The sequence below is a fragment of the Megascapheus bottae genome, chromosome 15 (genome assembly GCF_031878675.1).
Source record: "Megascapheus bottae isolate mThoBot1 chromosome 15, mThoBot2.hap1, whole genome shotgun sequence".
NCBI lineage: Eukaryota > Metazoa > Chordata > Mammalia > Rodentia > Geomyidae > Megascapheus > Megascapheus bottae.
In genome coordinates, this window is record NC_143523.1 from 55,331,591 (window position 1) to 55,359,485 (window position 27,895).

General features: G+C 50.9%; 2 protein-coding genes across 2 annotated transcripts; one reads left to right on the top strand and one right to left on the bottom strand.

Annotated features, from left to right (window-relative positions):
• Positions 1 to 1,801: 1,801 nt before the first annotated feature.
• On the bottom strand, positions 1,802 to 21,859 carry Mmrn2 (multimerin 2). Its single transcript, XM_090346729.1, has 7 exons — positions 21,625 to 21,859; positions 12,920 to 13,048; positions 12,734 to 12,840; positions 12,556 to 12,636; positions 11,608 to 11,781; positions 9,696 to 11,498; positions 1,802 to 5,345 (listed from the first exon to the last, which is right to left on the bottom strand). Exons 1-7 carry the CDS (start codon positions 21,786 to 21,788, stop codon positions 4,963 to 4,965), a joined length of 2,841 nt encoding a protein of 946 aa, XP_090202855.1. The 5' UTR covers positions 21,789 to 21,859; the 3' UTR covers positions 1,802 to 4,962.
• A 955-nt stretch (positions 21,860 to 22,814) lies between these two features.
• On the top strand, positions 22,815 to 27,566 carry Sncg (synuclein gamma). Its single transcript, XM_090347001.1, has 5 exons — positions 22,815 to 23,036; positions 23,784 to 23,825; positions 24,277 to 24,404; positions 27,082 to 27,150; positions 27,322 to 27,566. Exons 1-5 carry the CDS (start codon positions 22,916 to 22,918, stop codon positions 27,340 to 27,342), a joined length of 381 nt encoding a protein of 126 aa, XP_090203127.1. The 5' UTR covers positions 22,815 to 22,915; the 3' UTR covers positions 27,343 to 27,566.
• Positions 27,567 to 27,895: the final 329 nt, after the last annotated feature.

Consider the following 27,895-nt stretch of genomic DNA (forward strand, 5'->3'; position numbering starts at 1 on the left):
TTGTCCATTGAGGAGCATCTGGACTGATTTCATTCCTTGGCTATAGTGAATAGTACTGCAATGAACATGGTTGTGTTGGTGGTTTTACTGTACCCTGGTTTGTAACCTTTTGGAAAAATGCCAAGGAGTGGAATAGCTGGGATTCTAGTTAAAAAATATAAGAGAACAAATAGATCTTGGTTTTTTTTTTTTTTTTTTTTTTTTTTGCCAGTCCTGGGCTTGGGCTCAGGGCTTGAGCACTGTCCTTGGACTTTCTCAAGGCTAGCACTCTACCACTTGAGCCTCAGCACCACTTCTGGCTTTTTGCTATGTATGGGGTACCGAGGAATCGAACCTGGTTCTTCCTGCATGCTAGGCAAGCACTCTACCACTAGGCCAAACTCCTGGCCTAGATCTTGTTTTTCTTAATAATTATATTTATGTAATTAAAGGATGGCTAAAATGATCTAAATAGTATTTTTAAAAATGGTAAAAGTTATCAGAGAATTAGAACCTTTTTTGATTAATATAAATTACATACTTTTTTGTTTTCCTTTTCCTTTTGTTTTTCTCCCTTAAGAATTATATCTATTTTATTAAAGAATAGCTTAAACCATCTAAATAATATGAAAGTAAGTAAAATTATTAAAAGGGCTCTTGTGATTAATGTAAATTACCTTTCAAAACCTAGATAAATAAGGCCATATAGTATGACGCTAAATGAAAGGACCTCCAGGATATAGAAACAAAAGCCATATAAGGAGTGATTGTTTTCCTTAATGTACTATGTTATTTCTCATCTCTTTTGCTGTCCCTTGGTTATCTCATATTGTTACAGTATTTTACCTTGTTATCTGATATATTGTATATATGCATATTTGGTTATTTGAAATAGGATAGGTAAGGGGGGAAACAAGATGAGGGGTGGGGATGGGGGGGAGGGAAATGGGGACCAAGACATGAGAAAGGGTATCAATGTTTGTGAAGTAATGCACCTTCTATCTGGTGAATACAATGTAACCCTTCTATTAATTACAATTTAAAAATATATGAAAAAAAATGTTTTCTTTAAAAAAAAAAGCAATGCAGCATAACAAAAACAGCATCCCCAGTATTTCCAACTAATCAAATACTCTTTCCTTCCATATGTAAAAACTGGATAAAGTATGTTTATTTTTTCTTCCGAAACTGTCATGCTGTCTGCTCAGTTGAAAAAGGGACTATTTCAGGGTCTATTATTGCCATTCGAATGAATAAACCAGAGGTTAGGAAACAATCATTTTTGCTCTTCCTAGCCTAGGTGGGTAATTTCAGGCACATGCTAATTGGTTCAGTAAATCTTAATTAGAGAAATGCTATGGCTGATAGTGCATTAGCTACGTCTGACACAGTGGCTGTGTGGTCGCATCCTTTGGTCCTGGGCGCAGCATATTCATGGCAGGTGGGTACAGGCTGTTGGATATGGCCAGCCAGCCTGGGGAGTTCAAAACTTCAGTGTCATTTGCTGGAAGCCCTTTTGCTTTGGTTACTTTTGAGATTGGGTCTAACTTTTTGCCTGCACTGCCCTGATCCTATTTATACTGCCCCAGTGGCTAAGATGACAGGCATATACTACTAAGTCTGGCTTTTTTTTTTTTTTTTTTTTTTTGCCAGACCTGGGGCTTAAGCATTGTCCTTGGGCTTTCTCAAAGCTAGAGCCCTACCACTTGAGCCACAGCACTTCTAGCTTTTTCTGTGTATGTGGTACTGAGGAATCAAACCGCAGACTTCATGCATGCTAGGCAAGCACTCTACCACTAGGCCAAACTCCCAGTCCGATGATGATGATGATGATGTCGGGGATCTTACTTTTTTGTTGTTGTTCAGGAGTGCCTCAGACTGGAATCTTCCTGATCCCAGCCTCTGGCAGTTTGACCTACAGGCATGAGCCACTGCACCTGGATTTGTTTAGGATAGTCGCTAAAGCTAAGTAAGCATTGGTCATACTGTTGTGTTTGCTGTTGGTCATCTTGGGGAGCTAATGGTGGGATTTGAACATGGAGCCTCATGCTTGGCAGGAAGGCACCCTTGTCACTTGAGCCACTGCATTCCTAAAAAGCAAGTTTAGAATACTTGGATCCTGCCCTCATACTTGGCCAGTAGTCACTTGCTACCTGAGGGGATGAACAGGTATGCTGCTCAGGCATTCTTCATCAGTTGACTGGCATCCATTTGCCAATGTTGATCATTTTATACAGCCAGTGATGTTACAAATATCCAAGTGATTAGAAGAAAAAAATCCAAATGGCCCTGGGTGGATCCAGGCTCCCCAGCTGAGGGTTGAGATGTGAAAAAAGCTCCCATCCTGTGAGTTGTGAGCTTTTTTTTGGGGGGGGTGGTCTCCAAATTAATCTTTCAAGTTCAAAAAAGAAAAGCTGATAGTAGAGCCATTGCTCAAGCTCTGGGACAACACTTAGGCCCTGTGTTCAAGCCCCAGCATGCAAATACACACCCCATACCTACACACCCAAATTCTAAAGGTCCTATAGATTTCTCAACTCTGCTGGGGCACATGGACACTCAGTCGTTGCCGGGCAAATGACCCGGCTTCATATACCCTGGTTCCACAGCTGCATTGTGGCTTTTGAGATTCAAAGCTGTGGTCAAGATCTTGAAATAGTAGAATACTGGAATAGTATTATGTGTCTAACACACTACTGATAAATATAGTTTAGTAGAGCTGAGTTACCCCAAAATGAAATCATCAGCAACCAGGGTGCCTGGCACCCACTTCATTTTAATATACCTTTGCACGTTGAGTGCACAAAGCTTTTGTGGCAAACATTGTGAAGAGAGAAGGCAGGGGTAATTGAAGTTAATGACTTTAACAAAACAATGAGATGGTTCTGGGAGTTTTGTTAACACAAGTAGTGCAACTCTTTACTGAATCCATGCTTTGTTTTTAAATTTTCTTTTTTTTTTTTTTGTCAGTCACGGGGTTTGAACTCTGGGCTTGGGTGCTGTCCCTGAGCTCTTCAGCTCAAAATTAGCACTCTACCACTTGACCCATAGTTCCACTTCCGGTTTTCTGGTGGTTAATTGGAGGTAAGAGCTCAAGCTGGCTTTGAATCACAAAGCCTCGGGATCTCAGCCTCCTGAGTAGCTAGGATTACAGGCATGAGCCACCAGCACCCAGCTAAATTTTTTATTTATTTTTAATTTTGTGCAGGGACAAGGGCTTGAACTCAGGGCCTCACTCTCTTGCCTAGCTTTTCTTATTCAAGGTTAGCGTTCTGCCCCTTGAACCACAGTTCCACTTTCAGCTCTTTAATGGTCAATTGGAGATAAGTGTCATGAATTCTCCTGCCCAGGCTAGCTTTGAACTGCGACCCAGCCTCTTGAATAGCTAGGACTACAGATGTGGCCTGCTGACACCCACCCAGTACAGTGTGTTTTCTTCATAGACAAGAGTGTATTCAAGCACTGTTGGACACCTGAGCCCACTTTATTTCCTGATAACTGCTTGGTCTAGAATCTGAAAACTTGTTGCAAAGCACCTGCTTGCAATTGGAGGAATAATGACGGCCCTGCACTGACGTCATTGCTCAGTGAAGCGGCCTCTGGACACTGTGTGGAACCAGCTATCTTTGTTCAAGTCCAATACGGGCTGGGATAAGATGGGCCCCAAAGTCCTGTGGACTTAACTATGTTTTGTCTCCCCAGAAGCAAATGAGGCAGAGGTTGGAAAGGCATTGCTTTATTCCAACGCTGATCATTTGGGAAAGAGATTAGCCCTTACTTCCTCCCTCAGTTCCCTCCATGCTTAGAGGTATTAACAAAAGTCAGGCTGCTTACAACCCCATGCAGGAAAGTCTTGACTCCCTGATTAACCACCAAAAAAAGCCAGAATGGAGCTGTGGCTCAAGTGGTAGAGCATTAGCCGTGAACAAAGAAACAAACTTAGAGACAGTACCAAGGCCCTGAGCCCTGAGTTCAAGCCCTAGGACCAAAACACAAACACACACAAATAACACTGCTCATAAGATACTGTCTTAGCTTTACCCTGAATGAGACAAAAACAAAACATGACATTAAAATTATTGATCCAGATTAAAGGCAAGGAATGACTGAAACTGAAAGAGATAATGAATTCCATTTCTCTTGCTAAGCTCCTGCAGGATTTTGTTCCATGTATGAGTGTGTGCATGTGTGTGTGTGATTGTGAGTGTGTGTATGTGAGAGTGTGTATATGTGTGTGCATGTGCCTGTACGTGGCATTTTGCTCAAGGCTAATGCTCTACCATTTGAGCCACACCTCTACTTCTGGCTTTTTTGTTTGCTGTTTAACTGGAGATGCAACTCTCTTGGGTTTGTCTGCCCAATCTGGCTTTAGATAGCTCAGCCTCCTGAGTAGCTAGAATTACCAGTGTGAGCCACCAGTGCCTGCCTGCCTTCATTCTGTGCTTGACCGACAGAGACCAAATGAGCCTCTATCTAGTGACCAGAGATCAGGCTGTGCCCAGTTTTCACTTAATCCATTCCCTCTTTTTTATTTGTTGCTGGCAATTGATCTGAGAGTGTCACATGTTCTCAGCATGAGGTTTACCCCTGGCCCCTCACCTCTATTTTAAACAATTCTTCCAGGAAAACGACTTTCTAACCTACAATTCAGAGGAAGAGGAGGAGGAAGCCAAAGAATGGTTTAAATAGTCTATCAATGTTTCCAACCACAGGAGGAGCAAAAATGCCAAAGAAGTTGTAGCATTCAGGTGTGGCAGAGTCCAGGTCATACCTGCGAGAAGGCACACGTGGAGTCTGAGCGAGTTCACTCGTTTTGGAGGCCAAACCCAGCCCAGAGAACCATATTCGAGTCCTGATAGGGTGTGTGGCACCCCAGCTGGGGAATGAGCTGGAACTGGGTGCTCTCCACACCCTCACAGAGCAGAGCCCCAGTCTAAAGGACAGCAGGCAAGTGCACGCTATCTGATGAGAGCTGGGCAAAGTTCAGGTCTTGAATATCAGGAAGCCTGCAAACGCGGTACTGGACGGGCTTTTCTTGGTTACTGAGCCCTGGGTCAATTCAAACCACACCCTCTCACCCTTTTGCAACTCGGCCATAGAAAAGGTGGTAACTGTGTTCCCCCCAATCTGCTCACTGCTGTAGACTGGGGTTCGATGATAACCTCCAAACACCAGTTGTCCCATGCCTGGGCCAGGACCAAATTCAACGCTCACTGCAAAAAGATAAACACCGCGCTCCGGGGCTTGGAAGTAGCCATGCTCGGGGAAGTAGCTGCCACCAGTGTTGAGGGCTGTGGTGTTGAACCTCACCGTCTGCGGGGCTGCCGTCCCTCCAGAAAAGCTGGCATAGAAGGCCACGGGGGAGCCTGAAACACAGGGGGCGGGAGGGGGGAGATCACTCAGTGAGCCCATTATCTACTCCATGAATGAGGAGTTGAATGCAGAGACCTGCTCTTCTCACTCTATTAATATGGAAGTTGAGGCCCCCGTTGGTGGCTCACACTTGTAACCACTAGAAAGCCTATTTAGGAGGCTGAGATCCGAGGGTTGAAGTTCAAAGCCACCTGGGCAGGAAAAAAAAAATCCCTGAGATCTCTAATTAACCAGCAAAAAGCCAGGAATGGAAGTATGACCCAAGTGGTAGATCAGGAAGTAGGGAGAAGAAAGAGCCAAAAGCAGTGTCAAAATTTGTAGTTGACTAGTGTACATTCCCCAAAAGTACACTCTCAGTCCTTTACTGAGGACTTTCTCAAGACCTAAGTGTCCCTGGCTGTCCAATGGCTATGTGGCTTGCTAATAATGACAGGCTGGGAACCCAGACTTCAAACTCCCAGACATTTGCTACTTGCTAAGAATTTTCTTTTTCAGTGCTAAGGATAGAACCCAGGACCTCGTGAGTGCTAAGATCTCCATCACTGAGGCCACAGGCCTAGACCAAACCCAACCACTTTCAGACAGCCAGGGTAAAGAGAATCTGCAGATCCTCCATGGAACAACGTTCACCTTGGGCAATAACTGAGGTGTGGAGAAGATGGTTCCTACAGAGATGGTTCCTAGCCGGGAATGGTGGCTCACACCTGTAATCCTAGCTACTCAGGAGGCAAGTAAGCCCAGGCACAAAAGGACCTGAGGCTCTTATCTCCAATTAACCTCTAGAAAAACAGGAAGTGGGGCTTGGCGCAAGGGTAGCCTTGAGCTGAAGAGTTCAGGAACAATGCCCAGGCCCAGGGATAGGACGGTAGGCTTGAGCTGAAGAGCTCAGGGACAGCGCCCAGGCCAAGTTCAAGCTCCATGACCCACAAAAAAGAAGAAGATGGTTCCTACTGGAGGTGAGCACCAAACCTTAGAGAAAGAAGGAAAGAAAGGCCCCTTTGATCTGGATGTGGTGCCATACACCTATCACCTCAGCTCTCTTTCTGAGGCAGGAGTATTATGAGTTCAAGATCAGCCTGTCTACCACAGGGAAACCTACATAGTGAGCACCCATCCATCCAGCTAGGTCTAGAAGCCACATGAAACTTCCAAATGTTGCTCTGAACCCTGGGACTGCATCTGGGGAAACAGTCCCAGACAGGCTTAGTTTATTGCTGCAGGCCCCACAGCCAACCAATAACTAAACATGGAGCAGACCTTTGGTCTCCTGATTTTGTAGTGCTCTTCTGGCCCTGGTAATTCCAGAAATGCTACCCTTGGCCTAAGGAAGACAGTCTCCCACAGGCACAGAGAGAAGAAGGCGCCATGTATATGGAGAGAAGAGGCTGTGGGGCCAAACAGGTCACAACATGGGCCCAGTAGAATGAGTCCTCTTTGAGACTGGGGCCTGACACTGACTTGATCACCATCAAGGTAAAATTTTTGTGAGTTCCGTCTAGCAGAGGGAGGGGTCTTGAGGCTAAGTGTGCAGTTTCTCAGATAATAGAATTAGGGCCTCAAGGAAAAGCAGTTAGTCACTTTAAGTCCCAGAGAGAGAGAGAGAGCCTGGCTCATTGGTTCTGACTCTGTAAACAGACTTGTGAATGCCAAAATTTTGTTTTTCTCTGGTTCGTGTAGATTTTTCTGATAATGAGATTGTTGAACTAAAGCAAAAAGCTGGATGCTGGTGATGCAGTTCTCATATCACCCAGCAGATGGAGCGCTAGCCCTGTTAAAGAAAGTCTGTCCTTTGTGGGTGTTTAGTCTTCTCCACCCTGCCTGTCCTTGGGAGTTAGACTTAAAGGGAGATCGATCATACCCAGCCAGTGTGCCAAACCTGTGCTTTAGAAAGCAGAAGCAAGGGGCAAACAAGTTGCGCTCCTTGCAGTGCACACATTCACGCCCTACAACCTTCCTGCAAGACAAATAAGGGGACTATTTTAAAGGACATATACTTTTTTTTTTTTTTTTTTTTGCCAGTCCTAGGCCTTGAACTCAGGGCCTAAGCACTGTCCTTGGTCTTTTCTCAAGGCTAGAGCTCTACCACTTGAGCCACAGTACCACTTCTGGCTTTTTTCTATGTATGTGGTACTGAGAAATTGAACCCAGGTCTTCATGCATGCTAAGCAAGCACTCTACCACTAGGCCAAACTCCTGACCCAGGACACATACTGTTGAATAACAAAATGTTGCAGTGGAAGCAGATGCTTAATTCTGAAAGTCATCAGCAAATGGAGAATTTGCATAAGTCACAGCACGGAAAATAAAAAAGACTGCTGGGTGTTGGGAAAGCCTATTCCTTCTCCGTTGTCTCCCACAGCCCCCTGGGTCATCATGAAGCATCAACAAGGCCTGGGCAGGCAGGTGAGGCCTTCAACAAGACTCACAGTAGTATTGCCAGATTGTGCCAGCAAGCTTACTTAGTCCACAGCCCTGCATCTGGCAATAACGCAGCCCGCAGCCCCAAGGTCACCTTTCTAGGAAGAGAATTGCTTGAGGCCCAGAGCAGCATTAAGGGAAGAGATGGAAAGGCTGACCTCACATAGCTTCAACCTCAAAGTCAGCTCTTAGGCCTGGCCAACCATCAGTGCACTTGTTAAATAGAAGATCCAGCACTTCAGAGACAGCCTTGTGTATGGCTCACTGACTGGGTAAGAAAGCAGTGAGAATGAATGCATGGATAAGCAGCTGTGATGACTCATCATGACATGACAAAGCCCAGGAATGGCATTGCAGGAGACCGGAAGCTAGATAGCAAGATAGAACAACTGTGAGGTGTTACCATGACAGGTTTTTTCAGCCCCTGGAGTGCAGGGCCAGGAGATGGGGAGAAAAACTGATAGGCAGGAATTTAAGGATGCGCCTTCCTTCTCCTCTGCTCTGTAGTTAGGGCAGCAGGCAGCCAGCAAGGTGTACAGAAGCTAACAGGAAGTGCTTCTGCCAGCTCACGGGGTCTGTGCCACTACCATTGATTATTTATTTATTTGCTGGCCTTGGACTTGAACTCAAGGCCTCATGTTCTCACTTGGTTTTTTTCAATCATGTTTTGTCTCTATTCCTTCTTTCTTTCATGTATTTATTCAGTTTTTGTCGGTCATGGGGTGTGAACTTGAGCTCTTCAGCTCAAGGCTATCACCCTACGTTTGAGCCAAGCCCACTTCCCGTTTTCTTGAGGTTAATTGGAGATAAGAGTCTCAGGACCTTTTGTGTCTGAGCTGGCTTTGAACCTTGATCCTCAGATCTCAACCTCCTGAGTAACTAGGATTATAGATATGAGCCAGACACCGGCTTTTCTGTCTTTCTTTCTTTCTTCTTCTTTTGTTTTTGTTTCGTTATTGGTTGTGGGGCTTGAACTCGGCCTAGGCGCTGTCCCTAAGCTCTTCAGCTCAAGGCTATCGCCCTACCCCTTGAGCCACAGCACGACTTCCAATTTCTAGTGATTATTAGGAGAGATAAGAGTCTCACAGTCTTTAGTGCCTAGGCTGGATTTGAACCTCAGTCCTCAGATCTCAGCCTCCTGAGGAGCTAGAATTACAGGGGTAAGCCACTGCGTCTGGCTTTTTGTTGTTGTTATTGTTGTTATGGGGCTTGAACTTAGAACTTGAGCATTGTTGCTAAGCTTTCATGCTCAAAGCTACAGCTCTGCCACTTGAGCCACACCTCCACTGCCAGCTTTTTGCTAGTTAATCGGACATAAGAGGCTTACAGACTCTTTCCCAGGCTGGCTTTGAACCATGATCCTCAGACCTTAGCCTCCTGAATAGCTAGGATTTTAGGCATGAGCTACAAGCACCTGGCTTTGCTTAGCTTTTTTTTCCCCAGTCCTGGGCTTGAGCTCAGGGCCTGAGCACTGTCCTTGGACTTTCTCAAGGCTAGAGCTCTACCACTTGAGCCTCAGCACCACTTCTGGCTTTTTTCTATATATGAGGTACCAAGGAATCAAATCCAGGCCTTCGTGCATATGAGGCAAGCACTCTACCACTAGCTCAAACTCCCAGCCCTGCTTAGCTTCTTTTTAGTTCAAAGTTGCTGTATCACTTGAGCCACACCTCTTCTGACTTTTTGTTGGCTAACTGGAGATAAGAGTCTCATGGACTTGGCTGTGCAGGCAGACTTCAAAATGTGATCCTCAGATCTCAGCCTCCTGAGTAACTAGGATCACAGGTGGGCAACAGTGCTCAGTTCTCTTGCTAAATCTTGTGACTTCTGCCTCCCTAAAATCCAGGGATAGCCCTGAAAATGAGAGTCACGGGGACAGCCCTAGCCCCTTACACTCGCTCAGTCATCCCGACCCAGCCACTCACCTGCCGCCCGGAGCTCTGCATTCAGGCCTCCTTGATCCAGCCCTAAGGAATGGACATCTGTCAAAGATTCTGCTTGCTTTTTGTCCCTTTTTCTAGAAGCTTCCAGACCTTTCTGCCGCTTCTTCCCTTTCCTGCTCATCATGGCCTGCAGTTTCTCCAGGTCTAGACTGACGTTGGCTGCTACCAGGGCTTGGACATTCCCAAAAAGGCTGTGGAAGAGGTTCTGGTGCCTCTCCAGGCCTTTCTGAGTGGCCGAGAGTGCACTGTGAAGGGCGTCCAGGGAGCCATTGCTGGAGGAAACCCAAGAGGCTTCGCAGCACCGCCCGAGGAGCTTGACATCAGAGCGCAGGCGCTGCACCTCCTGCTCCAGCCCTGCCAGGACTGCTCCGGCCTCCTCTAACCCTGCGTCGTGGCTGGGCTCCAGATGCTCTGCCATCCTTGCTGGCTCTACTTGCCCATCCACGACCTGCTCCAGGGCAGTCACGCGGGCAGCCAGCTCATCCCAGCCGAGCGCCTGCTCCTGCAGCCCACTGGCAGCATCCTGCAGGGCGTGGCGGATCTCCTCATAACGCAGGGGCAGCGGACCAGGCGCCTCCTCGGACATCTTCTCCATCACCTCCTCCCCAAAAAGCGAAGCCAGCACAGCCTCGTGCCGCAGTGCGTCCTCCAGCAGGGCGGCAAAGGAGCTGTGCAACTGTCGCATCTCAAGGCGAGTGTCATTTGCAAATGCCTTCAGCACTCCCACGGCCTGCTCCAGCGCCTGCAGCTGGCTCCGGATCCTGGCTCTCTCCGCCCGGGCCCACTGGCCCTCTTCTTGGTGGGAGTCCATCGCCAGTGACAAGGAGTCCACTGTGCTCCTGAGGGCCTGCAGGGAGGAGCTGTCCAGCTCATCCAGGCTCACCTGAGTCTCCTCCAAGGCACGCGTGGCGTCCTTCTGGCCTTCTCGGATGGCGTCCAGGTCGTAGTAGAGTTTCTGGCAGTTACAGTCCTTGACGTACTTGATGAGGTCGGCATGGCCACCTTGCAGGTGCTGGAGGGTGAGGTTGAGCTCTAGGAGCTGCCGCTCCATCTCCTCCTTGTTCTCCTCCATGATCAGAGACTTCTCCATCAGGATCACCCTGAGTTCCCGCAGTCCAGTGTGATTCACCTGCAGCTCCTGCACCTGCCGCTCCACCTTGCTGATCTGGTCAAATGTTTCATCCGATTCCGAGTACAGCTCCTTGATCTCGTCCATGTGCCGGGCCAGCGTGGCCCTCATGTCCCTCAGCGTCTCCTCCAGCTCTTCCTCTCGGCGGCTGGTGGCCATGTGCAGGGCAGACAGGTTCCTCTGCAGTTGGCTCAGCCTGGCCTGCAGGCTGTCGGGCTCAGATCTCGCCACTGCCCCTGTGGATGCCGTCACCAGGCTGGCATTCGTTCCAGGGATCTCCTGAGCTTTGATCAGCCGCTTTAACTTGGTGTCCACTTCAGCCTGAACCTCAGACAGGGCATGGTGCAGGGACCGATGCTGAGTGTGTAGACGCTCGGCCACGTCTTCCTCCAGCTGGCCCACTCTCCGGCTGTTCTCCTGTACCTTCGTCTCAAACTTGGCCCCAAGCTCCTGGAAGTCGGCCCTGGCCACCATATCCTCCTGGACTCTCTCAATGGCCTGCCGATTGGCTTCCACATCAAGAGATAGATTTCTCACAGCCTGGGAGAGGCTGTGCAGGCTCTCGTTGAAACTCCTCCAGATGGGGCTGAGGTGTGTTTCTAGGAAGCTGTCCACATGGGAGGGCAATGTGTGCTCCGAAGGCCTACCCAGAAACTCTGCAACAGACACCATGTTCACGCATGCCCATGGTCCTGGACGCCCCTTCCCAACTGAGGGAGCAAGGACCACCAGGGTCTGGGGCGTCCACCAGAATCCACTACTCACCAGACTCGGTTTGATTTGTCTCCATTGTGGACGCAGTGAGGTTACTGACCAGGGCATTCCACAGGCCTGGGAGGCCATCTGCGGCCTGGTGGATGTCATTCTGGAGGTCTCCCAGCAGATGCTCCTGTTGTTTCTGCTGCACCTCCACTCCACTGAGCTCCAAGGCAGGGTGACCTGAAGATACACCAGACATAGAGATATTGAAGGCCAGCTCGCCAGGTCTGAGCATGTACTGGGGGCAGAGATGATCTGGAAGCCAAGGGCAGGGGAGGTATAGGCTGACACCCTCCGAGCTGGAGCTCAGATGCCTCAGCCCCAGCAGGGTACAGACAAGGCCTCTGTGCTGTTACCCTCCCTCCCATATCATTGGCAGACATGACTAATTGATCACAGCACATTTTCTTCTGAAACTACGACTTCATAAGTGGTAGCCTTTGTGAAATAGAAGTTTTATCTTATGATAGAAATTCATTTCCTGCTGAACACAGTGGCTCATGCCTATAATCCTAGCTACTCAGGAGGCTGAGATCTGAGGATCTTGGTTCAAGTCCACTGCCACCACCACCAACAACAACAAAACTCATTTCCCCATCCTAGCTGTGGGCTCAATTATTGTCTCTCGGTGATTCTCCTGTGATGATTCCAAGAACAAAAATGCCCCAGTAGATGAAAGACTTCTTACAGGCCTGGGAGCTTTATGTGGGTTAGGGGTCAAATTAGTCCTTGTCAGAAAATGGACTCAAGGAAAAGGCCTGTGTGCTCAGCCTCAGACAGACAGTTGGGGAAACCTGGCCCGTGCAGGGATGGTAGAGCAGCCAAAAGAGTCCCTGGCTGTTGCTGCTTCTAGTGGCAAGATCTTCCTAAAATGTCATTGCCTATCAATCAGAGGACAAAGGACCAGGCTCATGCGGCCTGCCCCTCCCACACCTTTCCAGGAAAGCCACACACCAAGTTCCATGTCGGTCAGCTGGTCCCAAGGCTCGTGGAGGCCATCACTTGGCTCTGTAGGCACAGGGGTCATTGTGGGATCTGTAGAAGGAAAGATTAGATGTTGACCCCAGAGGGGAGATGAAGGGCATGACCTCAGGGGTCAGAGGTCAAGGGGAGGGGCTTCCAGGATCCCTACCATGCTGCTGGCAATCAGGACCTTGGAAGCCAGGGCAGCACCTCCAGGCCGTGGAGGTCAGTACCTTCTGCTTGACTTGGTATACAGGCTTGTGGGCCACTCGGTACCTGGGTAGAGGAAGGGGACTTAGTGACTCCAGGGTGACCCCACAAAGCCTGAGTGGATAGCCCACCCCAGCCCACTCACAGGACTTTGGTGCCCTGACAGTCCAGAGCCCCCTGTGGACATGGCTGCTGCGAATGGATGAAGAATTTCTCTGTTTTGCAAGCAGCTATGAAGGTGACCAGCCTGGACTTCTGGTATGCACACCAGTTCCTGGAAAAAACAAACAAACAAACAGAGGACAGAGCTGAGCCACTGCCAGCGGCTTTCCCCAGAAGCCCATGGGGTTTGCTGGTGTGGGTACCAGCCTCTGCCCCACCCAGTGCTGGGTGGAATCCATTAGCCTGAGTAGAAGCCATGGCACTATTTATCCCTGGGCTCAGAGCTCTCTCTCCACAGACCTGGCTGTTGAGGAACCTGACCCACCTGCTGCTTTCCTGAAACCTTCCCCAGAGCCAGCACAGAGGGGGAGAGGAGCCCTCCCATACAAATTACCCATACAGCTAGGCATCAGTGGCTATAATCCTAGCTACTCAGGGTGCTGAGATTTGGGGATGAAGATTCAAAACCAGCCTGAACAGGCAAGTCCATAAGACTTCTTTCCGGTTAACCACTAAAAAGCTGAAAATGGAGTTGTGGTTCAAATGGTAGAACAGTTGCCTTGAGCAAAGAGCTAATGGGTCAGTGCCCAGACCCTGAGTTCAAGCCCCAGAATGGCCTCCTCCCCCCAAAAATCAAACAAGTAAAAAGTTAATACCCACACAGCCTAAAGAGCCCCTCCTCATTGTTCCCTGGTGCCAGGGAGGCAGCCTGAGCGCCTGGAACAGGAGAGTCCTGGGCGTAACGCTTTCCGCCTTCTGACTGTGGTCTTGAGCGAGGCCCTTAGGGAGTTTCCACTTCCCATTTAACAGACCGGGTGGTGATGCTTCCTTTTAAGTGGGTGTTGAGTACCCAGTGACTCAGACAAGTACCCTCAGATGCTGCAATATGCCCCTCTTGGCTGCCCTGGCGGCTTCCCAACTCTCACACCTTCCTCCCAGCACAGCCAGGGCTCCGGCTGCGTGGCCATGTCCCATCAGAGTAGAAATGAGCATTCCAGCTCCATGCTAGTGGTTCCCATCTATAATCCCAGCAGCTCAGGAGGCTGAGATCTCAAGATCACAGTTCAAAGCCAGCCCAGGCAGGAAGGTCTGCAAGACTCAGATCTACAATGAACCAGCAAAAAAAAAGGCTGGAAATGGAGCTATGGCTCAAGTAATAGAATGCTAGCATTGAGCCAAAAGAAAAAAGAAATAGAAAAGAAAAAAGCTTAGGAACAGTGTCCAGACGGCTGAGTTCAAGTACCAGGGACACACACACACACACACACACACACACACACAGAGAGAAATGAACTTTCCAGAGGCCTCCAGGGAAGAGGACCAGAAGGAAGAGGACAGTGTTGTTAAATGTCAGAGCGCAGCCCTCCAGACCCCAGCGGTAATAAGCTCCACCTCCCCGGGGCGGGACCAGAACTAGGTATACGCAGTGACTCTGCAAAGGTACACAGAATGGAGTGATGGGATCAGGACCTGTGGTGGGTCGCAGGAGGACACAGGCTGTGTGTGTGTGTGTGGGGGGGGGTGTTTGTGTACATGTGTATATACAAGGGCTAGTACTGGGGCTTGAATTCAGGGCCTTGAACTCTAGCTGGGCTTCCCCTGCCCCTTCCCCCGCACGCTGGTGTTCTACCACTTAAACACTCCTCTATTTCTGGCATTTTTTTTTTGGCTAGTGAATTGGAAAGTACCCAGTCTCCCAGACTTTGCTGTTTGGGCTGAGCTGGCTTCAACTCTCAGACCCCAGACTCATGAGTAGCTAGAATTACAGGCTAGTGCAGCAGTGCCTGGCTCATGGGCTGAGTCTTTTTTTTTTCATATATTTTTATTGTAATTAATAGAAGGGTTACATGATATTTGCCAGATAGATGGTGCATTCATTTCATGGGCTGAGTCTTACAGGCAGATCAGAAGAGGCAGCAGGAAGCAGGCCAGAGTTGCCATGTGGCCAGGAGCTGCAGAGGGAGATGGGTGGATGAGGAGGGGTGGCGCTGGTGATGGAGCCGGGCCATTTACTGAAGCCCTGGGAAGTCCCAGAGAGGTTCCAAGCAAGAAAATACCATGAAAGAGCCGTCCTGGTTCCTGGACACTCAAAGGAAGGAAGTGGGTAAGAGGCAGGGGTTCAAGGCGTAGTTGTTGATCCAAGGGATGGGGGGGGGGGTGTGGTGGGAGACAGGATCACACCCGTGAGATATTAAAAGGCAATGTTCAGAAGTGTTGGTGATTAAAAGCTATTGGCGACTGAGGTGGTTGTTATGAAAGATGCTGGGGGGACAAGAGGAAGGATGGAAGGTCATCAGGTGACCTTGTCATATTCACTGAGGATCCATAATTCCCATCAAGTGACCTCACCACACTCAGTAAGAGTCTGTGACTCTGGAGGCGGGAGCATGGCCTAGTAGTAGAGTGCTTGCCTACGATGTGTGAAGCCCTGGGTTCGATTCCTTGGTATCATATACATAGAAAAGGCTGGAAGTGATGCTTGGCTCAAGCGGTAGAGCACTGGCCTTGAGAAAGCCTAAGGATAGTGCTCAGGCCCTGAGTTGAAGCCTCCCCATGTCTGGGAGAGAGAGAGAGAGAGAGAGCGAGAGAGAGAGAGAGCGAGAGAGAGCGAGAGCGAGAGAGAGAGAGAGAGAGAGAGAGAGAGAGAGAGAGAGAGAGAGAGAGAGAGAGAGAGACTATAACTCCTCCCTGGACAGCAGCCCCAGCCCCCAAAAGCTTTGAAGGAAAGATGCTGACATCAGGGGAGCCCCTCTCCCTCAGTAAAGCAGCCTGGCCAGAGTATCCTGTAACCAGTCATGTTCATACACCTCCGTTTCCATTCAGCTTCTCATTCTACTCATCAGAGAGCAGATGGTCAAGGGTCACCTCTGAGGAAGGTGGTTCATGCCTGTAATCCTAGCTACTCAGGAGGCTGAGACCTAAGGATCGCAGTTCAAAGCCAGATTGAGCAGCAAAGTCAGTGAGACTCTTATCTCCAATTAATCACCAATAAGATGGAAGTAGAGCTGTGACTCAATTGATATAACGCTAGCTTTAAGCACAAAAGGTCAGGGACAGTGCCCAGGCCCTGAGTTCAAGCCCCAGGACCAGAACACACAACAAAGGCACAGGTGGGTGGTGGAGCACATGTCAAGACTCTTTGAGCCATGAGTTCAACCCCCCATGACTGAAAGAAACTAGGAAAAAGACAAAAACAGAGGGAAGGCAAGATGGGCAAAGGGTAGAAATACCTGTGTGAAGACAATCAAGACGCTATAGAGAGAAGAAAACTCTTCACAAATGTGAACTCAGATTCCCCAGATTGATAAGAGAAGTTACTGCATTAAAAAAAAAAGGAGAAGGAGAAGGAGAAGGAGGAGGAGGAAGAGGAGGAGGAGGAGGAGGAGGAGGAGGAGGAGGAGGAGGAGGAGGAGGAGAAGGAGAAGGAGAAGAAGAAGAAGAAGAAGAAGAAGAAGAAGAAGAAGAAGAAGAAGAAGCAGCAGAAGCAGAAGAAGAAGAAGAAGAAGAAGAAGAAGCAGAAGCAGCAGCAGCAGCAGCTCTGATATGCCTGTAATCCTAGCTGAACCAGAGTAGAGATCAGGAAGAAAAACTTTTGAGGTCAATCTGGGCAAAGGTTATTGAGACCATCTCAACCAATAAGCTGGGCCTGGTGGCATTCATCTGTGGGCCTGGCTACCCAGGAGACCGCAGGAAGCAGGATCTTGATTTGAGGCCTGCTTCAGGCAATAAAATAGGGAAGTCTATCTGAAAAATAAGCAAAAGTAAAAAAAGCACTGGGCATATAGCTCTAGTGGTAGAGTGCAAGCTAGACTCTGAGTTCAAGTCCCAGTACCACTAAAAGAGAAAGAAAGGAAGGTAAGGGAGAAGGAAGAGGAAGAAGGGACGGAGGAAGGGAGGAAAGAAGGAAAGAAGGGAGGGAGGAAGGAAGGCTGGTTCACTCAGGGCTGAAGCAATAAACTGACTTTCTAAGCCTGGACCTCAAGAGCTGAGGGTAAGATGTCTATCTGCAAGAGACACCAGCTGTGGGCTCCATGAAAATTCCTGAAGTGGCCGGGGCATCACCTCGTGGTAGAGTGCTTGCCTAGTGTGCATGAAACCCTGGTTTCGATTCCTTTGTGCCACATACACAGAAAAAGCTGACAGTGGTGCTGTGGCTCAAGTGGCAGAACCCTCGCCTTGAGAAAGCTCAAGAACAGTGCCCAGGTCCTGAGTTCAAGCTCAAGGATTGGCCAAAAAAAAAAAAATCCTGTAACATGAACTTGGCCCTTAGAAAATGTCTTTCTGAACTTCTGGTAGAACATACATTCCCCGGTACAATGTCTGATGGCACGTATGTCTTCTCATGAGGGTGTTATGGGTGTGTGGTGGTGGCTATGCCCACAGGCGACGAGCGTTGCTAGATATCCCCACGACACACAGGACACCCATGTGGAAATCACCCATGCAAACAGCTACCAAAGCAAGCACCATTGTTCACACACTACTGGCCTCAGCCAAGTGGGCCTGATGCAACCTGCCAGGACTGACCAAGACTTTCCACCTTCAGGCCCTAGAACTGGAAACAGTAAGTGCCGCCCAGCCTTCCTGCCCGGGAACTTTCTCTTCTCAACTGCCCAAACCTTGACCTTTTGCAGCCATCACTCCTCTGTCCACACCCCCTCCCACACCCCTTGACAGCTCCTTCCTTGGCCCAGAACAGGCAGCTGGCCCAGAAGCTCTGGGAACATTCCTGACCTTTGCTTTGGTTTCCTACAGTGCCTGGCAACTCCTGGCCAGTTCCCAGCACTCGTGCCTCAGGCCCCACACGCTAAAACTTTCTATTGTCTCATGCTGCTCCTTCTTTTGTTTTTTTATCTTGGGGAGGGGGCTTCTGGGCACCCCATCTTCTCAAAAGGGGACAGGTGCCAGCATGGAATGAGTGTCGGGTACCCAGGCAGGACCTGACCCAGACAAGAGGGGCTGATGACCCCTTTCTCCAACACATTGAGTGGCCTTGAACACAAAGTAGCCCCCCACCCCACCCCCACTCTTCTGGAACTGTGGAGAAGCCATTTCCTAGGGGATGTACAGAACAGAGGGGAAAGCGAAGTGAGGCTCTAGCAGGGAGCAGCCTGTCAGCCCGAGCTTTCTGCAAGATACATCATTTGCTACCGATTGGCCAGAGCCCTTAAGTGCCTCTCAGCCAGTCAATAAATCTGCCTTGGGCAGGGCCTCAGCTCTTCCTGGGGTGGTGTGGAGGGGGGTCGTCATAGCAGCTGGGCTATCTGAGGCCTGCTTCCAGAGCAAGCACACTCATAAAATGTTTGCCCCTGAGCCTGAGGGAACTTGGCAAAGAAACCTGAGGCTTACTTTGTGGCCAGCCCAGATCCGGGCTTCCCCGAATGTGGGGAGGCTCCTGTGGCCTCTGCTCTTCTCTAAGGATACTCAGGGCCCCACCTCCAGGGACAAAAATAAGTACAGGAGGACAGCATGGCCCAAACATCATGGCCTGAGCTTTACCCTGTTTCTGTATGACCTCTAGCAATATGCTGGATGCCTCTGACTGTCAGGCTCCTTGAAGCAAACATCCCTAACACTCCTTCCCACGAAAAACAAGCCTGGCTGGGACTGCTGGCTCACATCCGTAATCCCACATTCTCCTGAGGCTGAGATCTGAGGATCACAGTTTGAAGCCAGCCTGGGCAGCCAGATCCAATAGACTCTTTTTTTTTTTTTTTTTTTTTGCCAGTCCTGGGCTTGAGCTCAGGGCCTGAGCACTGTCCTTGGACTTTCTCAAGGCTAGAGCTGTACCACTTGAGCCTCAGCACCACTTCCGGCTTTTTTCTATATGTGGTACCAAGGAATCGAACCCGGGTCTTCATGCATGCTAGGCAAGCACTTTAACCACTAGGCAAAACTCCCAGCCCCCAACAGACTCTTATCTGTAACCAGCATAAAGCTAAAAGTTGAGCTGTGGCTTAATTGATAGTGCACCAGCCTTGAATAAAAAATAGCTAAGGGACATTGCCAGGCCCTCGTCCTGGCACAAAAAAAAATGTTTTAAAGGCTGGGTGCCAGTGACTCACATTTGTAATCCTAGCATCTCAGGAGGCTGAGATCTGAGGATCATGGTTTGAAGCCAGTCCCTGTGAGACTCTTATCTTCAATTAACCACTCAAAACCTGGAAGTGGTTCTGTGGCTTAAGTGATAGAACACTACCCTTGAGTGCAAAGAGGCTCAGGGACAGCACCCAGGCCCTAAGTTCAAACCCTACACATGACAAAAAAAATACAAATAAAAAATAAATAAAAACATAAAATAAGCCTGGCGTTGATGACTGGGAACAATATCAAATATATGACCTCCCCGCCCACACTGAGCTGTCAATAACGACATGGGAGCTGGGACATCTTGCTGAGACTCAGTTTCCTATCTATGAGTCCAAATATTCCTGGTTTCTAGCACCTTGGTTTTGTTTGTTGGTTTGTTTCTTGTGGGTCATGAGACTTGAACTCTGGCCTGGGCACTGTCCCTGAGCTCTTCAGCTCAAGGCTACCACCCTACCCTTGAACCAAGCCCCCCTTTCTGTTTTCTAGAGGTTAATTAGAGATAAGAGTCTCAGGCCCTTTTGTGCTAGGATTACAGGTATGAGCCACCGCACCCGGCTAACACAGTGTTTTGTTCAAGTTTATGCTTCCAATGGCTCATATCCAGGTCTGTACCCAGGACTGCCCTGCCTCTGGAGCAGTGGCTATAAGTGTGGAGGGCAAATTCATGGAGGAGGCCTGGCTGAGGTCTTGTTAGGTACCCTGGCCCATCCCCACCCCCTTCTGCTGTGGCTGGAAGAGCTTGAGCAGCATTTCCGCCTCTCCAACTCAAGGAGCACGGGAAGTTATCAGCCCAGGAAACGGCAGTGTTTCCTTCCTTTCTCAGCAGTCCCTCCGGATGCTTTGACATTGTGGGTTTGGCCTGTGGGATGCTCCGCAGTTTCTGGAGCTGTGGGAAAGAGACCCTTGTAGGCAGGGGTTCCAGGCTTTGAATGTCTGGGGATTCCTGGGGCAAGGGTGCACGTGGACAGATCTTAACCCACGGAGATCACCCAGGGAAAGGTAGGGAAACCCTAGGTTCCTGGGGCTAAGAGAAAATCCAGTTTATCTCCAGAGCCGAGGGGGGAGGGAGACACAGGAGCAAGGATCCTTCCTCCTGTCCTCTCTGCCTGGTCCCCTCAAACTCCAGATGCCTGGTGACTCACACCTGTAATCTTAGCTACTCAGGAGGCTGAGATCTGAGGATCACAGTTTGAAGCCAGCCAAGACAGGAAAGTCCATGAGACTCTTATCTTCAATTAGCCACCAAAAAATCAGAAGGGGGCCTGTGTCTCAAATGGTAGGGCACTAGCCTTGAGAAAAAAAAGGGAAAGGAGGGGTTGGGAGCGTGGCCTAGTGGTAGCATGCAAAATCCCTTGGTTCCATTCCCTGAAACCACATACACAGAAAAATGCGGAAGTGGCAGTGGCTCAAGTGGCAGAGTGCTAGCCTTAGGCAAAAAATGTCCAAGGACAGTGTCCAGGACCTGAGTCCAAATCACAGCACTGGCATAGGAAAAGGAGAAGGAGAAAGAGGAGCGGAAGGGGGTGGGACAGAGCCCAGGAAAGGGGCATTCATGAGGGAGCACTGAAAGCCTCGCCCAGATAGATGCTTCCTGGATCCCAAGGTAGTCCTCGTCATGGCCGCAGTGAGGAGAGTGCTGGTGAGCCTGGGTCAGTTCTCTCCATATCTAAATGCTTCTTTCAGAGGGCTGCTGGTGAACTCACACAGCCTCAGAGCCGGCCCCAGCTTTGCTCAGCTCTCTAAACCTTTTTGATTTTCCCCTAAGATGTGGACTCAAACTCAGTATTTGATGCTTTTGCTCATCGTCAGAGGCCCTACCACCTGAAGCCTTCTCCAGTCCCCCAAACCCCCGAGTCCTCTGTGAATAGGGCTAGGGAGGAGATTCACACAGTGAACACTTGGCAAGATGCCGATCTGGAGGCTGACTCAGCGTGGCACCTGCTGCTCCGATGATGGGGTGTGACCCCAGGGCTGCTTGAGACCCCGGGAAGAGAACCTGCACTCCAGTAACCTATCCACAGAGTAGGCAGGGTTCCTGACCCCACCTGAATTAAATGGTGGAAAACAGTGCCCAGGTCCCCACTGAAAGACTATCTTGGCCATTTCTAGAGGGGTCCTGGGGCACTGTCCCCCCAGATGCCATGGCTTCCAAGGAGCAAGGGGTCCTCTTGGACATCCCAGCCAGACTTCTGGGCACTCACACCACAATCCCAGCTGGAGGAGTGCCTCTGTCTAAACAGCCCTGCTGGGGCTCAGCTTTCAGAACTGAAGCCAGAGTCTCACCAGCTGGAAACCTCTAGAACTACAACCCTCGAGCCCCCATGCTGGGTGTCAGATGGTACCCACAGTTCATCCCTGCCCCCCATTTTCCCTGTCCATGCTCATACTCCATCCCCTGCTATGAGACATGAGAAGCTCTTCGTGCCACTCTCAGGTTGGGCCCTGGAGGACGCAAATGACATCTGAGACCTTGCTCAGCCACACAGCTAGCTTAGTGGCTAATCTGGCCCATTCCACAGATGAGTAAGTGAGGCCTGGCGATGCTCTGCTCACACTCAAATGCCCCATGATCTTGGCCACAGTCCAAGCCCTTCTTACCGTCCAGCGGGGACCATGCTGGCATCCCCCGCCTCAGCCCCTGGAGCTCCAAAGGATCTGGGGTTGTGTGGATGAGAGAATCTGGTTCCAGGGGCCTGGGCCCAGGCCCCTAGCAGCCCCCAGCTCAGGGGTCCCCCGAGGCCCAGCAGCAGTGTCAGGAGCATGTTGGCTTCAAGAGCAGACTTGGGACTGGTTCCGCTCGGGCTCAGCCTGGTAATACACTCTCGCAATTGCCAGTGACGTGGTCTTCAAGTTGAATCTCAGAAGGAAAAGCAAACACAAGAATAACAAAGAGAGGAAGTGGCCTGGGCCAGCCCACCCCGGTGGGCCTCGTCCGGCCCCCCTCTCCCTCCCCTGCCAGGCCCCCACAGAGCCCGCCAACCACGCAGGCCAGTTCCTGTACCTCAAGAGGACTTGGCTTAAAACCACTGGGGAGGTGGGAGGTATGGGGGGGGCGTGGAGGGGGGTTCTCCACCAAACCTGTCTTTATTGGAACCTGTGCCCTGGGAACCAGGAAAAAGGAAACTTGAGTATCAGGAAGTGGTCTGCTGAGCTCAGGGGACTTGCTGCCCACACACGTTGCTGTCCAGGAAGTGGATGTAGGGGTACATGATGCCTCTTCAGCCCTTTTAGGCCCTCTGCTATGGGAGCCAGTAGGTGGGTGAAGGCTCAGAGAAGGAAAAGACCATCTTGGGTCACACAGCAAAGCATCCAGACCCAGAATAAGGGGACTCTTCTCCCAACTTCTCCAACCAGTTGGGCCAGAACACCCAAGTTCAGGGGTGCCAGGATGCTGTGGGGTGAGCAAGCTGGACAGCTCAGGCTTGCCTGAGAGGTTGGCCATTCTCACTGGACAGACTGGCATGACTCTGACCCCTCTCCTACCTGAGACACTGGGGAACCGGCCACGGTGTCTATCCTGACTGCCTAGACACACAACCCTGGGCCTGATGCCTGCAGCCAGAGCTGCCTGGGAATGGACAGGGCAGTGATAGAATGCCATGTGTTCAATTGCTCACAACCCCACGGGGAAAACAAGGCCAGCAGGGCAGATTGGAGCCAGCAGGGACCCTGGGCTCTGCTCCTGGCTGTCCCACTCAAGGGAAGGACTCCCTGTTGCCCTCCCCGCCCCCACCCTGCCCTGCGCTGGCTGGGCTCCCAGCAGCCACCACAGCATCAATATTTCATCCACGTCAATAATAGGCAGCGGCAGGGCCAGAGGCTGCAGCAGTACTCCGCCCGGTGCAGCCCGCAGCTCTCGGGAGCATCCAGTCTCATCTCCACTCCCACCATGGACGTCTTCAAGAAGGGTTTCTCCATTGCCAAGGAGGGTGTGGTGGGTGCTGTGGAAAAGACCAAGCAAGGGGTGACCGAAGCAGCAGAGAAGACCAAGGAGGGAGTTATGTACGTGGGTGAGTGTGGCAGGGCAGGGCAGGGGGGGAGGCAGGAGGGCTGGGTGAGCAGGATACCAGCTACCTGGCCCCGACTTCCCTCCTCAGCCCCAGGCAGGCATGCGAACCATGGTGAGACCCTAGCTGCTGAAGTCTGGTCCCCAGCTCCAGAGTGCTTGCCTCTAGCTTCCTCAGGGACCCCAAGTTTCTAGGACAGGATCAGAGGGTCCCAGAGGGCCACTCAGACCTGGCTGACCACCTGGCCATGCATGCACAAAGGCATTCACGAGCCCAACCCAGGAATCCCCTGAGCCTCTGGACCCTGCCACTGTGAGAAGCCCCGTAGCCTGATAGACTCCACCCTCTTCCATAGGAGCTGCTGTTGTCAGGCTAGGCCACAGGTTTCTACCCTTGTCAAAGAGATTGGGGTCCAGTGTCCAATCTACCAAAGTCTCCCTTCCCGGCTCCATCCCAAGGGGAGGCAGGGGTGAAGGATTGCATGGCTCAGCTCTGCATTGTTCTGCTACAGAGCCCCCTGCCCGGGCCACACCCAGCCAGAGTCCCCCTGGGTCCCCTCCCCACCCTGAACCTTGGGCTCCTTTGTCCCCCCTCTCCATCCTGTCCTGTCTCGTTCCTATCCGTCCCCATCCGCCCAAACCAGCAGGAAGTGGCTCTTTGAAGGGGTTGTTGTGCCCAATGCTATCTGACCCCCCAGCTGGTCCAGCTGCTCTGGGGTAGACATGCCCTGACGCCTCCATTTCCTCCCAGGAGCCAAGACCAAGGAGAATGTGGTGCAGAGTGTGACCTCAGGTAAGGACCTCCCCCACACACACGCTTAGAATCCTCCTTAGACTGCATGCCTTTACTCCCTACGTGCAGACCACTGCAGCCCCTAAAGCAAAACAAGGATGTGGCTCTGGGTCCCCTCAATCAATGGCAAAGCTACTCTAGAGTCAGGAAGTGGCCAGGGGAAGGTCTTAAGGAGACCCAGAACCCCCAGCCTGGAGAATCCATGCCTGCAATCCTACTAAGGGCAGTGGTGAGTAGAATGGGGGTCAGGTATGGGATTTGGGGGGCTGGGTTTCATGAGGCACAGTTTCCAGAGTCTACCTGGTATACCTGGTAGGTCCTTCCCTGCTCCTTCAGGTGGGCTTCATGAGCGAGGGCCCAGCATAGAGGAGCCATAGCTGTCGGGTAGAAAGAACTTCTCTGCCTGCCTCCTGCCAGCCAGGCCGAGGGGTCAACCACAGTTCTCCCTCAGTGGCTGAGAAGACCAAGGAACAGGCCAACGCGGTGAGCGAGGCTGTGGTCACCAGCGTCAACACAGTGGCCACCAAGACCGTAGAGGAAGCCGAGAACATCGTCCTCACCACTGGGGTGGTTCGCAAGGTAAGGTGGGAGCTGGTGCCGCCCCTGGGCCTGGAGGCCAGCTGGCAGGAGGCAGCCTGGACACATGTGGGCACAGAGACTCAGGCATTGCTTTTGCTTTATACTCAACACCCAGTTGAGGGTACGTGCATGTGTGCGCGTGCGCGCATGGAGTGGGGAGTTCAGGGTCATTTTATAGACAGGGAAACTGAGGCTCAGCCAAGTGTGCTCCATGGCTCTCAGTATAGAAGAGGTGCCCCTGTGTTTTATAAGTGAGTGGTGGCATGTACTCTCCAGGCAGTGGACACCAGGCCAGAGCTGCCTAGTCATAGCCATCCCCGCCCAGCCTGGCTGGCCGCCTTCTCTCTCCTGGAGCAGCCAGGAAGCAGCGCCCCCTGGTGGTGGAAGAGTATCCAGGGCTCCAGCCCCACCCTCCACTGCAGCCTTTGTGCATGAGCATGTGTGTGAGAGCACTTAGGTGTGATGTGTGACACGTGTGAATGGTGCATGAGTGTGTTTAGCTGTCATTAAGAGCATTTATTGGACCTAGACACTGGTGTCTCATGCCTGTAATCTTAGCTATTCAGGAGGCTGAGTTCTGAGGATCTTGGTTTGAAACCAGTCTGGGCAGGAATGTCCATGAAACTCTTATCTCCAATTAGCCACCAAAAAAATTGAATGTAGAGGTGTGGCTCAGAGTGGTTGAGCGCTAGCCTTGAGCAAAAAAAAAAAGTTCAAGGACAGCACTCAGGCCCTGAGTTCAAGCCCTACAACCAACAATAACCACAAAAAGAGAGCATTTACTGGGGTTCTCTTTGGAGGGAGGTGCCCACTGCATGAGCTGCCCCCACACTTGCCAATTTATAAAGTTCAATGTCTGTTCTAAGCATTTCCCACTTACTGAATCATCTAATGGGCACAAAAATCCTAGGAGATAAGATGTGGAAAGGAAGGCTCAGAGATTTGCCAATGTGTCCTCTGGCCTTGGCTAATCCATGTGAGTGTGGGGGTCTCTGCTGGCCCAGCTCCCAGGCTGTGCTCTGAGTGTGCTGTAGGTGGTATCAGAGATTGGGGACTCTAATGTGGAAGTGGGGAGAGAGCTGACTATCCTCAGTTTGAAGGTCCAACCAGCACTGTGGGTCCCTGCTCTCAGAGAGTGGATACAAGAGTAGGGGACACCTAGAGGGTAATCACCGGAGAACTGCTTCTAAGGGCAACACAGAGTGTCCTCACCATTGGAGCCAGAAGGCTCTCCATCTGTACTTATCCCTAGACCCGCTCCTTTCCACTGTGTAACTTTTGAAAAGCTTATGTAATCTCTGTGCATCTCCATTCCTTATCTTTTTTTTTTCTTTTTGTCAATCAAAAGGCTTGAATAAAGGACCTGGGCTATGTCCATGAGTTTTTGTGCTCAAGGCTGGCACTCTACCACGTTCAGCCACAGCTCCACTTCCGGTTTTCTGGTGGTTAATTGGAGATAAGAGTCTCACCGTCTTTCTTGTCTAGGCTGGCTTTGAGCCATGATCCTCAGATCTCAGCTTCCTGAGTAGCTGGGATTACAGGTGGGAGCCACCAGGGGCTGGCTTCCATTTCCTGATCTTACTGGGTTGTAGGAGATGGCAAAGACCTGGGCTCAAGAGAGCACTTCTGCCTGGCACAAAGTGAGCACCCAGCAAAGCACCACTGTCACCATCAATCATCACCCTGGCAGAACCCACGTGCTCTGCAGGAAGATTCCTCCCCAGTGCCTGGGGCTGAGGTCAGGCACCCCCTATTTGATGATCTGGAGCCAGGCTGATAATCCCTGCCAGGGAGAGACTTCTCTAGTGATATCTCAAAAGCAATCCCCACTGAAGAGAGGAAGAATCTTTTACTGTCCGTTCCCTTACACCATGGGGTTCCTATGCTAACCTGGAGATGCAGCAGGACTAAGAAGATGGCTCACTTGCCCTTCACTCAGAGAGCCTGGCCCACCCTTTTATGCCCAACTGCACTAAAGGATAGGAGGACCTGAAATCTGGGTGCTGATGGCTCATGCCTATAATCCTAACTACTCAGGAGGTGAGCTCTAAGGATGAGAGTTTGAAGCCAGCTGGAACAGAAAAGTCCTGATGCGTCTCTTTTCTCAGATGAACCACTCCAAAATCAGAAGTGGTAACTGTGGCTCAAAGTGATAGAGCGCTAGCCTTTAGCAAAGGAACTCAGAGACTGCAGTCCAGCCCTGAGTTCAAGTCCTATAACCAACCAAAAAGAGAAAAGAAAAGAAAAACCAGAGAGGATCCTGGAGCAAGCTGGACCTGATGCCAGCAAGTATTTCTATGAAGCCCCAGTCACTGAGTGCAATGTCTTTTCTCTCCAGTCTCAAGGTCCAGTGAAAAGTGTTGATACAGCCCTACACCTAGGATTATATTGGGGCTGGTGATTCAGGGACCTCTACCCACCTCCACCCACCCACTGTCACCCCACCCACCCCAGGCTTCCTCATGAAGGGACCCAAACAGACAGTACTCATTGCTTGAGATCAGTGGGGATGGGGGATACTTAGTACCCTAAGAGGGCTTTGCACCTCCATCTGTGGATCTCCATACCACCCACAACTACAGCCACTCCAGGCAGAGCAGGGCCTCGCCCTGGAGGTCAGCAGCTGGGCAGCGCTGTGTCCTCCTCTCAGCCCCAGGTCCCCTTTTACCCCCTGCAGGAGGACTTGGAGCAGCCTACACCCCCACAGGAGGGCCAGGCAGCCAAAGAGGAAGAGGCAGCTGAGGAGGTAAGGACTGGGGGGTCCCCACGGCTCCTCCATGAGGGTCTTGCATCCCTCTCAGAGCCTGAGAACCTGGTAGGAGAAGAGCCAGCCCTGGGCCTGGGGCTGAGATCTCCTAGGGCAGCCATGGAGGGCTGGGGGCATGCAGGGGGCTGTGAGGGTCATTCCTTCTTCCAGGTCAAGAGTGGGGGAGACTAGAAGGCTGCCAGTCGGCTGTACAGAATCCCTCAGACACACCCCTCTGCCTTAGTGCCACCACCACATAGCATAAGGAGTGCCCTGTGTGGAATGCCCAGCTGGCTGGCCATGTTCCCGCTGCCCCCAGGCCGCCACCTCCCGCTGGCCCCACCCTCTCCTGTCTTTCTGACCCCACAGACCAGATGCCCTTTTTAAAAATGATTTCAAATAAAACTCGAGCTCCCACCTTCTGCCATGTGTCCTGTCTGCTGTGTCAAGGGCCCTGGGTCCTCCGGGGACAGGAAGGAAGTGGCTCAGCCTGTTCCAGGTTCTAGGTACCCTCTGGGGACATTTTGGTTGCCCTCAACCCTCTCTAACACACACATACACAGCCTCCCCACCAATGAATGCCCTTAGTAGTAGCACCTGTATGTCTCCAGGTTTTGTGTGTGTGTGTGTGTGTGTATGATTGCATGAGTGCATGCATGTATACCTGTATGCCAGGCTTGAACTCAGGGCCTGACTATTGTTTCTATGCTTTCTTCATTTAAGGCTAGTGCTCTACTACTTGAGG

Bases quoted from the DNA above. Each gene is read 5' to 3' on its own strand.
- Mmrn2 (XM_090346729.1), bottom strand. From the start codon at position 21,788: ATGCTCCTGACACTGCTGCTGGGCCTCGGGGGACCCCTGAGCTGGGGG. The intron at 13,049-21,624 runs GTAAGAAGGGCT...TGTTTTTTCCAG, and splicing joins AGCATGGTCCCCGCTGGACG to GAACTGGTGTGCATACCAGA. The intron at 12,637-12,733 runs GTAGGGATCCTG...TTCCTTCTACAG, and splicing joins TCCTGATTGCCAGCAGCATG to ATCCCACAATGACCCCTGTG.
- Sncg (XM_090347001.1), top strand. From the start codon at position 22,916: ATGGACGTCTTCAAGAAGGGTTTCTCCATTGCCAAGGAGGGTGTGGTG. The intron at 24,405-27,081 runs GTAAGGTGGGAG...TACCCCCTGCAG, and splicing joins CCACTGGGGTGGTTCGCAAG to GAGGACTTGGAGCAGCCTAC. The intron at 27,151-27,321 runs GTAAGGACTGGG...TCCTTCTTCCAG, and splicing joins AGGAAGAGGCAGCTGAGGAG to GTCAAGAGTGGGGGAGACTA.